At 44.1% G+C, this 12,590-nt stretch overlaps 2 protein-coding genes across 16 annotated transcripts in view; both read right to left on the reverse strand.

The window, feature by feature from the left end:
* Positions 1-6,013, reverse strand: part of ITGAE (integrin subunit alpha E) — a 55,420-nt gene extending 49,407 nt beyond the window's left edge. For both annotated transcript variants that reach the window (XM_039507483.1, XM_039507482.1), the window contains exons 1-2: positions 5,768-6,013; positions 5,484-5,665 (exon numbers count right to left, since the gene is read on the reverse strand). In XM_039507483.1, the coding sequence (XP_039363417.1) occupies positions 5,484-5,665; positions 5,768-5,805 (220 nt within the window). In that variant the 5' untranslated portion in view covers positions 5,806-6,013. The remainder of the gene's footprint in view (positions 1-5,483; positions 5,666-5,767) is intronic.
* Positions 6,014-9,236: 3,223 nt separating this feature from the next.
* Positions 9,237-12,590, reverse strand: part of LOC120387326 (transient receptor potential cation channel subfamily V member 2-like) — a 29,968-nt gene continuing 26,614 nt past the window's right edge. For all 14 annotated transcript variants that reach the window (XM_039507907.1, XM_039507913.1, XM_039507898.1 and 11 more), the window contains 3 exons: positions 11,791-11,912; positions 10,424-10,518; positions 9,237-9,547 (listed from right to left, as the gene is read on the reverse strand). In XM_039507907.1, coding sequence (XP_039363841.1) covers positions 9,456-9,547; positions 10,424-10,518; positions 11,791-11,912 — 309 coding nt within the window. In that variant the 3' untranslated portion in view covers positions 9,237-9,455. The remainder of the gene's footprint in view (positions 9,548-10,423; positions 10,519-11,790; positions 11,913-12,590) is intronic.

The following is a 12,590-nucleotide window of genomic DNA, read 5'->3' on the forward strand; positions in this document are numbered from 1 at the left end:
GTATGAGATGATCGTCAGTTCACATTGTGGGTTAACATAACAGAAGCTGTAGTTTCTCGGAGGATCCTGGGGCCAAATTCAAAAAAGTGGGTCCTACTCCCATTGAAACATAGGAAATTTCGCCCATCTACACCAGGCCTGAATTTGGTCTCTCGCCATTGAGAAGGTGAACCTAGTGTGACAGATATGGTAATTTCCTGCAATATCTTTGAAAAACCTTACTGAATTAAGTTTACGTAGCTTTGCAGTCCATTTATTCAAAATGCAAAGTTTACGTATTATTGTGGAATTGTACGTAGTGTCTCTAGGGGGTAGATGTGAGCAATGTAAACCCTGGGAAGGGTTTATGAGCTTCAAAGAACTATTTTAAAGAATGTGCTAGACAAGAAGACCCTTTGGGACAAAAGTGGGTGGGAAATACTTGGAAGGAGGTGAATGCAAATTCTCATCTCCAGACCCAACCTTTTGAAGCTACCCCATGAGGAGAAACCATCATCCACTTATTGTCTCTTCCCAGACTCTAAAGATAAAACCCTGAGCTGCATAAAGGAGCTCAGATTAATGGATGTGCATGTTCTGAGCTAGCAGCTGTCATGAATTTTTAACCACAAAAAAATCACTTGGTACGGGTTGAAGGACTGATCACTGCCAAAGCCCTTGTTGGAGTTGGGGATGATCTCTGTTAAGTTTATTAGCATGTGTGTAGATTCTTTTCCTGTTTTAATGTGTTTTCTCTGTCATGCTTTCACTTTAAGAATAAATGAACTAGAATAAACTTGCTTAGAAAGGGCTGTACGGGAACTAACTGTGGGCAATCATGCAGTGTTTACCCTTTGAGAAGAAAGCAAAGCAGGCCAGCTTAGGCAGTCTGATTTGGTGAAGAACTCGCAGTGTAGGCAGGGAACTGTGCAGGCTGGAAAAATCCTGGTCAGAAGGGAGAGAGGCAGAGGTCTTTGCCCAAGAGAGGTGACAGCTAAGGAGACGAGCCTACAGTAGGGAAAATACAGTTGCCCTGAACGGTGACACCAAGGACAGAGCAGCTGCTGTCCTATATCAGACCAGTGATTTGCCTAGTCTAGTAGCCTGTCTGCTTCAGAGAGAGTTGCAAGAAACTGTATAGTGGAAAATAATGACATAACCTGCCCACATATGCAGGAAGGAAAGGTAGCTTGGAGTTCACAATGTGTTGTGAAATCCTTGCCAACAGAATCAGCCATGAGCAAAATTCAAAAGGCCGGGAGTCTGGGTTAGGAGAGGCATCTGTACTTATTGCAGTCCTGTGAACACTGATTTCTCTCCTGAGATTGTGAGGGGACTGAGACCACGGCCTCGTCTATATCATGTTTATCATTGGCTTTGCATTTGTCTCACAGGCTTTGTCAACATCAGGCTTGTATGGGCTCCTTCCTGCCAAACCGCTCCAACAGACGATAATCACACTTCGAGGAGACACGATTCTTAACTGTGACTGTAGCTCCATAACTCACACCTAGGCCATTTAGAGCATTTTGTGCAGTTTGCTGCACCAGGGGGAGGAGGGGGGAGGCCTCTGCATTGTAATTTAATTTTAAATTAAGTTTCTTCAACATTTTAAAAACCTTATTTACTTTACCTACAACAATAGTTTAGTTATATATTATAGACTTATAGAACAGACCTTAAATTAGATTGAATAAATGAAGACTCGGCACAGCACTTCTGAAAGGTTGCCGACCCCTGGCGTAATGCATGTCTAATAATACAGTATGCTTATAAGGCCCCTTCCATCAGAAATGCTTTATAAAACTACATTAGAATCATTTCCCCCCTGAAATGCAGCCATCTCTGCGGTAGTCACAGAGACAACCAGTGCACACAGCCCACCAGCAGAAGGGAAAGGCGAAACTACAGCCATGGGGCAAACCTCAGTTCTTATGAATAATGCCATGGAATTGCTTAAAACTGGGAGGTAGCAAGGGCTGGAGGAAAGAACACAGAGCTGGGAACCAGGAACTCCTAAATTCTAAACACAGCTCTGCCAATGACTTGCTGTATAAACAAGTCACTTCCTTTCTGTGCCTTAATCTCCCCACTCTTAAAAAGAGGCTAAAACTGATCTTCTTCCCACAGGTGTTCTGAGAAGTGAGGAATTAATGTTCAGACAGGGCTCAGAAAATATGTTTTCATTAAAATAAATAAAAAAACTTGTACATCACATATTAACTGATGCATGATGGACGTGGTCTTCTCTGTATGGGCAAAATAGCTACAGAGCTTATATACAAGGGATAGAACTGCTAGAAAACTCCTCAGCACATAACCAGGACATGCTCAGACCCAGAGCTGAGCCCAGCTTCTGTAGGCTAACACCTGATAATAAAATCCACAGGCACAAAACAGGGTGACAGAGGATACCAAAGTGCACTGAAGAGAGGAGCTCTGTTGTAGGCTAAGATGGGATAGAGGTCACTGCCAGTTATTCCATTTTAGTTCAAGTTATATGAGTTAGGTCTAGGCAGGGTAGGAGTTTGGGAGTTTTAATTAGTATTGTAGAAATCTCCATGCAGTGTTTACATGGATAATAAAGATGAAAGTGACTTATAACTCCAAGCTTGAGTATGTTAACCTAATGTTAGTATCCGGGAATACACCTAACAGACAATACTCTACTCTTCAATGGCTGACCTATACAAACTATTTCAGATGCATGCAGTCTAACACATGCACACAAAAATGATGTTTAAAGAACATTAAGGTTGCAAAGCCAATCACTCAGAATTTAGGAAATGCCAGAATTAATGTTACCTGTGCACCCTTAATTTGACCCCCTTAGGATTATGCATTCTGATACACATACTTTTTTTTCCAAGGGAACCCTGCCTCATTCAATGCACCAGGATGCTCACTCTGTGAGTAGTTAGGCAATATTTCTTTTTATCCTCATCATTCAGGGTGTGGCCTCAAGACTTATTCACCATACACCAGCCAAACCCTGCAAATTATTTATTTCCTCATGAACTCTTCTAAGGTATCCTCACTGTGCTATCTGAGTGCTTCACAAACAGCTGTGAATTTATCTTCACACACCTGTGAGGGGCAGTGGTAGGATTAGCCCTATTTTATTAATGGGGGACTGAAGCACAGAGAGATTAAAGCCAAAATTGTCAATGTCCACTAATTTTATGTGCCTAACATGAGATGCCCTGGGCCTGATTTCTCAGTGTGTTTAGCATTTTTATAGTGATTTATATGGTCAAAGCCCTCCTCCAGACAACTTAATAATAGGAGATATACCAATCTCCTAGAACTGGAAGGGACTGTGAAAGGTTGTTGAGTCCAACCCCCTGCCTTCACTAGCAGGACCAATTTTTGCCCCAGATCCCTAAGTGGCCCCCTCAAGGATTGAACTCACAACCCTGGGTTTAGCAGGCCAGTGCTCAAACCACTGAGCTATCCCTCCCCCCTACTTCAGTTGCAGCTTTGAGTCCTTCACAGTCTCAGGTTGGGCACCCATAAAATAAGGAACACAAGTGGCCAGTCCAGTTTTCCTGGGCAGCGTTCAACTGCCTTAACCATGTGACCATCCTCTCTCTTCCTGCATTCTCCTGACTCATTCACTACACACCTTCCAACTTCTGCCACAGATGAGGAAGGGGGTTCTATAAACAACAGTCTCCTACACAACCCTGATTCATCCCTAGAGCATGGTCCAGCCAGTGCACTGAATAAGGCAGGGGGTCTTGTGGAGGAAACTGTATATGATCACGTCAAGATTGGAACAAAATACATATGCAGAAGGGAGCTGAATTAAGGTTGCTACTCCCTCCCCTTTTATCCCCTACTTCCTTGCTTCATGTGAATCAGGCTGATTCCACCTTCTCCTCCAAGCTGCTTGGGTGCCAACGGCAGGGACATGGAAAACACAGGAGACAGTCTCCCGGGTCTCACTTCTGGCACTTGGTGACAAAAGAGCTCCGAGCTCCTGCGGGAAGTAGCTGCAGGGAGCAGCCTGGAAATGAAGCATCCTGAATGGCTTTCTGCCAGTGGTTTTCAACTTGTGGTCTGCAGACTCCTGGCGGTCCGCAGACTATGTCTAAGATTTCCAAAGTGGTCCGCACCTCCATTCAAAAAATTTTTTAAATTAAAAAGGGTTGAAAGCCACTGCTCTATGCAGATAGGCACGTGCAGTCCATTCAGCACAGAAGAACTGCATAGGGATGGAGCAGGATCAATACAAATGCAATCTTCAGAGAATTTAGCTGACAAACTGCAGCAAGTCTCTAAAGAGTATGTGCAAACTGTGATTTTACAGAGGCTTGTTGTTTGGACAAATTTGGGAGAATTTTCACAGGGATGGCAAACAGAATATCTTTGACCTCCACTGACAAATTTCAAGTCCCTGCTCCAAAACACAGAGGCACTCAACTAGACGGTTGTAAGAATTCTCTAAGCTGAGCAAAACGCTGTATTTGTCACTAATTTCATTCTCAGAAATGACTGAACAAGTTTTATTGAAACTTTCACAAAATAAATCACCAGCTTAGCATGGAAAATGTCAACCTGAATGGTTAAAGTTTGGCAAAAGTTATAAGCAACTGAAAACAGGGTCTTATAACAGTCTCTGTAACAATGATGTTCTGTGGCTTCTCTGAAGTACTGAAAAATGTCAAAAGTCTGTAGGTTTTTAAACAGCTATTTGTCCTCATTTATATTTAACTTCTTACTTCTAGAATTTCAAAGTAAATTTTCTAATTCATATCTGCCTCCTGATTATATTATCAATCCTTATTTCCAAATAAAGGGCTGAGAAAGAGGTTCTCTTTTTATACTAAATACTAAGTTCAGAACACTTGATCAGAGTTCAGCCAGTCAAATCTCCATGGGCAATGAATTTCTGAATGCATTCCCTGATTGGTGCACGGACATGTATCCCTAAGGATGCTTATAAAAGGGGGAGCTGATGGACATAAAGACATTGGTCCACACTCAGCTCTCCATTACAACAGTGGAAAGATAGTAACCTCACTGACTAAATATAGCTTTTTACCAATGTAAATGAGAGCAGAATTTTCTCAGTTGATTCATCATGATTATATAGTGTCTATATACCCAGGCACTTACATGATCCTCACCACTATAGTATCTGAGCACCTACCTGTCTGTCCCCGTAATACAGCTGAGCCCAGTGGATTTCACTAATATTAACTTTTTTCTGGAGAATTGCAAGAAGTACAAGACATTGAAATACTCACTCCCACCCCCACCATTTGCTGATCATGCTGAAATACTAGAAAACCAGTAATTTTGCAACAAGAACTTTTACACAGTGTATCTACACAAGTGCTGAAACCTTGAAACTTCCAAAATACGCTGCAGGCATAAAGCACTTTACTTGGTCAGATTAAGCGACCACCTTGAGTCCTCAGATTCACAACTTTCTTTTCACAGTCCAAGACTTACGTTTTCTAATTTAGGTGGGCAAAAACTAAATAAAATTCACTTACTTATTAAAAAGAAAAGGCATGGAAGGGACCTCATAACTCTGTTCCTGGCTTTCACCTGAACGATGCAAGACTGTAGATACAATATCTCCACTCTGCCTGCAGATGACTCTCTCAGGACTGCTGGTTGCCGAGACACAGGCAAGTCTGTTGTGGGTTTCCTCATTCGGGTTTCAGCGTATACGCTAGCAAAATTACATTTAAATATAAAGACAACAAACTACAGACAGAGGCACTGGTAAAAATGGTCTATCTGTAGCCATCACTAGGGTATCCTTGTGGGTTACCTTTGAAAGCTGCTAACTGAGGTATTCGCACTATCCATCTTCACTTTCCATGCTAGCTACCTGGAGGTGACATCATCCTATGGAAATGTCCTGGTAACAGAGTGGAATAAACTTCAACACACACAAGCAGGGATTTAAAAGGTACGTCACCTTTCAGATGTGCCTCATTACAGACATCGCTCACTTTAGACCTAGGTTTTCCTCTTTCCCACACAACGCTGCTTCTCTCTCTCTGGTTAGTGTATTGTTAGTATCAGAAATGTTGGCTCTTGAAAGGGAAGTTTACTGAAAATGTAGGACACACTAAAGAAAGGAAACCTTATCACTTCCACCCCCCGTGCTGGCCATCCTTTGCTCTTAGTGTCGCCCCTTTTGGGGTGTCTGTACCACAGTTCACAGGGGCAAGGCCTAGGAGTCGGAAGGGACAGTATATGTTCAATAACAGTGCTGCATGCTACTCTGACCCAGAGGTGGATTAGGAGTTTGTGGGACCCTGGGCCAGAGCAAACCCCTTCCACCTGCTGTCCCCCGCCCCCACTCTCCTTCCCGGAGCTCCTGGATTCCAGCTGCACAGAAATAGCCGCAACTAACTGGTTCATGTTGGCAGAGACCTGGTTTCCCCACAGACTGGCAATGCTCAGGGGCTAGAGAAGTCTCATTACATCTGAAATCACTCAGAAAGGCAGGGAAGTAGAGGGAGCGTTTCTAGAAACAGGATGGTCTTTCCCAGCTTGCAGCTTCTGTGTTTATTATACCCAACATTCTTGGGAGAGAAAAACGCACCCAATACCAAAGGAGGTTAGTATATTATTACTTTGCTCTTTCTTAGCTCCTGTACCCCAAAGGATCACAAAGTGCTTTATAAATGTTCAACAACTAAGCTTCGTGGCACAGAGGGGCAGCATTATTCCAGTTTCACAGATATTTGCCTGCTCCTTTTGCACAGAGAAGAAATTAAGTCAGAAGAGAGCATGAAGCATGTGTTAGTCAGTGGGTGTGATAGTCTCACGCACACACACACACAGTATCCTTGTCTGTCTGGCCACACTGTGACTCAGACAGTCATCAGGTCTGAAGCCTTCTCAGAAATGAAGAGTTTTTAAAAGCTCCAGAGGACCCATTTTAAAAAAACCCCAACCTTTTCTAGAATATAATTGTATTCCCGGTGGTTGCAAAGCTCACTGCTAGTCATAAGACAACTTGCATCAGAGGTCTGCAAGCTGAATTGGTGCAGAACTAACTCCCTGCAGCTCATGCAGACTCGGCTGCAGTGTCTAGCTTTTCAAAGCTTCTCTTTCTCTCAGGGGCTGAGCCCCCCGGGCTTGTTGGGTTTCAAAGCTTCCTTCTGCTAGCCACAAACCAGAGAATGGAAAGTAGGTTATAGTAAGAGTGGGGGGAGCTCTCTGAGGCTCTACATAAGAATAGCCAATCCTACAGCACTCTGACCTCCTGAAAGGAGATCTGAAGATCCATTCTCTCCCCCTTCAGTTTTTCCTTAGTGATTTACTGATTTCTTTTTGCCTCAGAAGATTTAAGGGTGGGAGGTTAAATGATTAAACTTGCTCTGACTCAGCATTAGGATAACTGTAGCTCCTAATAATTTCTTACTCTGGTCTTCTTCAGAAGGCATTGGAAGCAGATTCCCTTAGAAAAGAGGGCTCTTCACCCCAGTTTATTGTGGGTTATGCTTTGTTTACAGAGGACATTAATCCTGCTGGTGTGACAGATACACCTTCGGCTTCCTCCGACTAAGAGCTCAAGTTGTAAAATGTGAAGAATCAATAAAATAAATGAATGTGTAAAACATTTAAGATTCTGTATGTACCTGCCTTTTCAAATACACGGCTCCATGGGGAGACGGGAACTAAGGAAACAGAGCTTTTCCCAGCACCAGTAAAGCTTCTTGCCCTTAGTGCTGCCGCTAGCAATGCATACAACTTTAAAGTGATTTTGCCACGTTCACCCGTAAGAGGCAGCAGATAGTGATGCCCGGGGTGTGACAACTTGCCTGGTTTCCCTGTTCCGCCTCCAGGCAGAGATCTGAAATGGCAGGTCTTGCTTTGCCGAATCTGCCATAGTGCGTACCCACTTTCCCCAACATTTTAGTATTAAAATGCTTCTTTGAGCTTTGCCTCTGGCTGTTCCCGCTGATCAAAGATGAATTGGAAACCAAGATGAGGCATTTACAATTTCAAAAGTGGATGCAGGAATTGGCTGGAGGTCACCCTCTGTCACATTTCAGTGCTCAGGAAAATGAGGGTCCGACAGCACTGGCTTGAGCCAGGCCTAGGGCAAGCAGGGGCTGTGCCCAACTCTGCCAACACAGTCCAACCCTGACTCGGAGCACATCATCCCCTGTGCTCCTCCACTGCTGGGTCTCCTGCTCCAGGTAGTGTGTACGTGGAGCTCTAGAAACCCCTGAGACAAACTCTTTCAGTGAAACACCCCTGGTGCACTTGATACCGTAAGGAAAGTTTTCAAGCTGCCACTTTTTTTATACAGAGGACTAAACTGAGGCATTATTTCTCTTCCTGCTTTCCAGCAGAATTTCACAGCATGCTTCTCTCCCTGTCTGAGGTGGTCAGCATGTGAAAATCAACATAATCTTAGCAACCATTTGGAGCATGACAGAAGCCCACTAAGACCCAACAGGAAGCTGTTTAAGAAGGGTGAAAAAGGCACAGGTTGCATTAGTCCCTGCATCTTCAGGAAGCTCTGATATGCAGTGCTCAGCGGCTCTCACTTCAAGAAGAGCACATCTGTGGGGAAGGGATGTCATATAAATTTGCATTTCTAAGTCACAATTTCAATAGAAAGAGCTTTTAGTGCAGCTGCTAGCAAAGCATACAACTTTCAAGTGATTTTGCCACCTTCAGTTCAGATATAGGTCAGTGGTTCTGTGGCTGTCAAAATGCCTAGATTTGCCAACGTTGCTGAGATAGAAGCTTTTGCACTGAGCTTGAATACCTCTTAACATACCTCCCAAAGTGACACACACTGTTTTGCATACAAGCCACCCGTCATGCAGTCAGAAACTTTGAACAATGCTTTATGCACCTTTAATTCCAAAGCACTTCCCAGACAGATTGCCTGAAATGCAGTCACATATGAAACTGAGGATAACAGTGCAGAAGGGAAAATATTTTTGGCCACAAACACTAGGACAAACTTCTGTTCTCATACAAAGTACATGGTATCTTATGCTGTCAGCACACAGGGCCTGTGTTTGGAAAAGTATCATCCAAAAAATCTACACACATTGAGCTGCATGGAACTAAATTTTTCTGTCTCACCAGCATGAAGGGCTAAATTGACCCAGCTGAAATTTTAACCCAGGCTTCCAGGGAGAAATTTCAAACCTGAGGCCTAGATTACAAAGCCATCCCATCCAGGATACACACCCCCAATCTCTCTCACACACACATCCTCTTTTTAAGCACTGTAGGAAGAAAGTATCAGGCAGAAGAAGTTGAACAGAAATGATTTCTTCAAAGGAAGTACTTTGTATGCATAAAAGCAACAGACTGAAACACAGTCTTTGATGAGACATGTTAATACTGATTACTTTTCCATCTCAATATTAGTGGCACCATAGAATGAAGAATTCATTGGGATGGGAGCAACAACAGGATCCAATGCCGAGAACATGCTACAGTCTCTTGGCTTGTCCTCTTCTGGTGGCCTCATCTCAGTCACTGGCTAATGGATGTAACGGCAATTGCTCCTCCAGTTCTGCTGAGTTTGCCTGCCCCCGTGACATCCTGTCCCGCACTTTCTTCACTGTAACAGGAGACAGAACAATGGTGGCCCTTAGTTAGCAGGGAGATGTCAAAGGTAAGGAGGAGGGTATTGAGCCGGTCCTGGGGCTATTGCAGATTTACTGAAAACTAAAAAAATTCTATTTGAGGCATTTTTGAAGTGCTGTAAACTTCCCCATCCCACTCCCTCTAGGCCAGCATCTGGAGACCAACCAAAGATGTAACAGTGAAAGGGTTGGGTTAATCCTGATGGGGCTACTACACAAGACCTGGCAGATTAAAGCAAACAAGGATATTTTCATTGAAAGGAACAAATCTTTGTTTTCAGTGTAGGGCTGCTTAACCATGCACAGTAACGCTGCACCACAGCTTAGGACGGGGGAACGACTGTATCCACTTGAACGTGAAAAGGATGTTCAGGCAAGTAGCATGTGATTCTACAAGTTAGAATTTGCCAAGGTGAACACCCCGACTTTTGCTGAATGTGCCCTGGGACCTTTAGCAACACCTTGGGTCTGGACCTTATTTTTACATTTCCTGTAAAGGGAAACACCTGGGTCATTGGTTTAGTTTGGACTTGAAGGCACTTAACTGAATCTTTAACAGCAGTTACTACAGAACATTATTTTTCTTAAGGTGTCCACCATTCAAGTACTGAACAGACCCAAACCTACTTAGACTGTGCGCACTGGCCAGATCACAAATGAAGGTGCCAAGGCTGCAGGACACTTGATAGACAGCAGTTTCACTGGGTGTATTGGGGGTGAGGGCAAGCCCAGCTGAAATTTCTGGCACATAGAGTCCACCAAATAGATAACAGGCAAAGTGCACAAAGCATTTGCCCAGTAGGTAGTAGAAAAGGGGCTGACATCCTCTGCTCAGCCCTGGGATGTCTTACCTAGGGATTCTATTTCCAAGTCTCTGGAGTTCCCAGGATCCTCCTTGATGACTCCCAGCTCCTTTTCCCAGTTGGCCCAGTTAATCTCCTCCACTCTGGAGACAGAAAATAGAACAATTTCCCCCATCAGCCAGTAGACAATGAGGCCCGGGGGCAAAACATTCTGACCATACAGCTGCGTACCAAGGCTGCATCTCAGTGGCATCCATTCTGACGGATGGTGGTCTCATCAGCACAGCACAGCACTAATGACAGCAGCAGTGGCTGTACCACAAAAGGCTTTGTTGCCAAGGGAGTTCTTATTTAGCTAGTAAGTCCTGTGGAGTTGCGTTAGTATCTTCCTCTGTGTTGTGAACAGTGCCAGTGTTTAAATAATAACACCCCACTTAACTAAAGGAGTTTTCCCGCAGCAAAAAGTCTCTATGCATGGAGTAACACAATGCAATCCATAAGGTCCTGGTGTCATTATCAGATCGCTCTGGATCTGGCCCCCTCTGTTGAATGAGGATAAGGGATATTCCCAGTCCCAGTCTCCCACACTTTACATGAACAAAGGGAGTGCTGCCACTTTGTGGTTCACTTAGCACATTGCAGAGGTGTTATCAAGCAGCATTCACACAGCCAGGAAACTGAGGGTGCGTGGACATCAGTGGTCTTCCCACAGCTGGTCTAGCACTAGGACAGCTCCACCATTGGTAGCAACGGTGGAAGCGCAAGTGTAGATGAGCTGCCAGCATTTTTACCTTCTCAGAGCAGCGCAAGATGACACGTCAGTAAAATGCATGAGATTTGATTACACCACAGCATCCAGGATTGCTAACATCAGTGGAGTTGCATGCATCCAAAACCAATGCTAGGAATAGTACAGTACTAGCATAGACAAGGCCATGGGGAGTTTGATTCAGTAATTCCACTGCTGTGTGCTGCAACTGATTGAAACCACTCAGACTGAGTTCAGCTGCTTCTTTTCAGGATCAAGCTTTCAGGTCCAAGGGCCCCATTCCAGGAGAAAGGGGCAGTGGAAGAGAGAATGACAGTCTCCTGGCTGTAACACAGGCAGTAGAAGTACCAGCACTACATGATGCCTAGATACAAAGGTGATGGGGGAGCATGAGAAATGCACCTACAGATACTTGATTATCTAGGAGTGAGTAGGGTAATGTCTTGATTTCCACCCCCCACACACACACAAAAATGGGGGCGGGGGGGAATCAAGACATTACCCTACTCACTCCTAGATAATCGAGTATCCATAGGTGCATTTCTCATATACATATGTGCATGAACAAACCAGGCTTCCCCATTCACACATAATGCCAGCACACAGAATTCAGAATGTGGGAAGCTGCCTCCACTTTCTATCTTACCTGAAACACCATCTCTCATCTTTCTTATCATCAAGGCTCACAGACAAGAAGCAGCCAGATCTCTGCCTCCTTTTTGGGCACCACAGCCAGGACTTCTCTATTTCCAGAATGGCAATGGCTCTCTGAGGATACAAGTCCAAGTTAGAGCGTAACTGGTGCAGCCACAACCCATGTTCTGAGCTAGCCTAAATTCCGATCAAGTCTTCCCCATCCGCCAAGTATCGCGACTTGGAAAGGCACTTTTGTGAATGTTCCTTGGCTCTGTTACTGCTGCCAGGAAATACCCTAACGTCTCTTAGGCCTGTGGGCTTAAGAAATTACTCTAAACTCTGTAATTTTCTAGACAGAGAAAAAGCTAGGACTGGACTGCCATCAGTATAAAAGGGGATTTTGGACTCTGACAGATCCTGTAGTTCTCTCTAGCTCCCAGACTGACTAAGCACAGCCTGTGCTGCCCAGTGTCACTTTACAAGGTCTTCCTTAGTTCAGGCAATGACCAACCAGTCATGGAAGGAGCTGCTAACCACATTAGAAATTCCTCCAAACCAGGGTAAGCCAACAGAAGGTATAAAACACAGACAAATCTTAACAGAGCCCCACATACATGAACAGAAACATCTCAAGTAACAAAAGCATGACACTGCAAAAAGGTTAAACATCTGTCTCCTAACATGGTTTTGCTTCCAGGGCATGCTCAACTAATGAAAGTACACCTCTACCTCAATATAACGCTGTCCTCGGGAGCCAAAAAATCTTACTGTTTTATAAGTGAAACCACGTTATATCGAACTTGCTTTGAT

Source organism: Mauremys reevesii, linkage group 20 (assembly GCF_016161935.1).
Source record: "Mauremys reevesii isolate NIE-2019 linkage group 20, ASM1616193v1, whole genome shotgun sequence".
In the NCBI taxonomy this organism is placed as follows: Eukaryota; Metazoa; Chordata; order Testudines; family Geoemydidae; genus Mauremys; species Mauremys reevesii.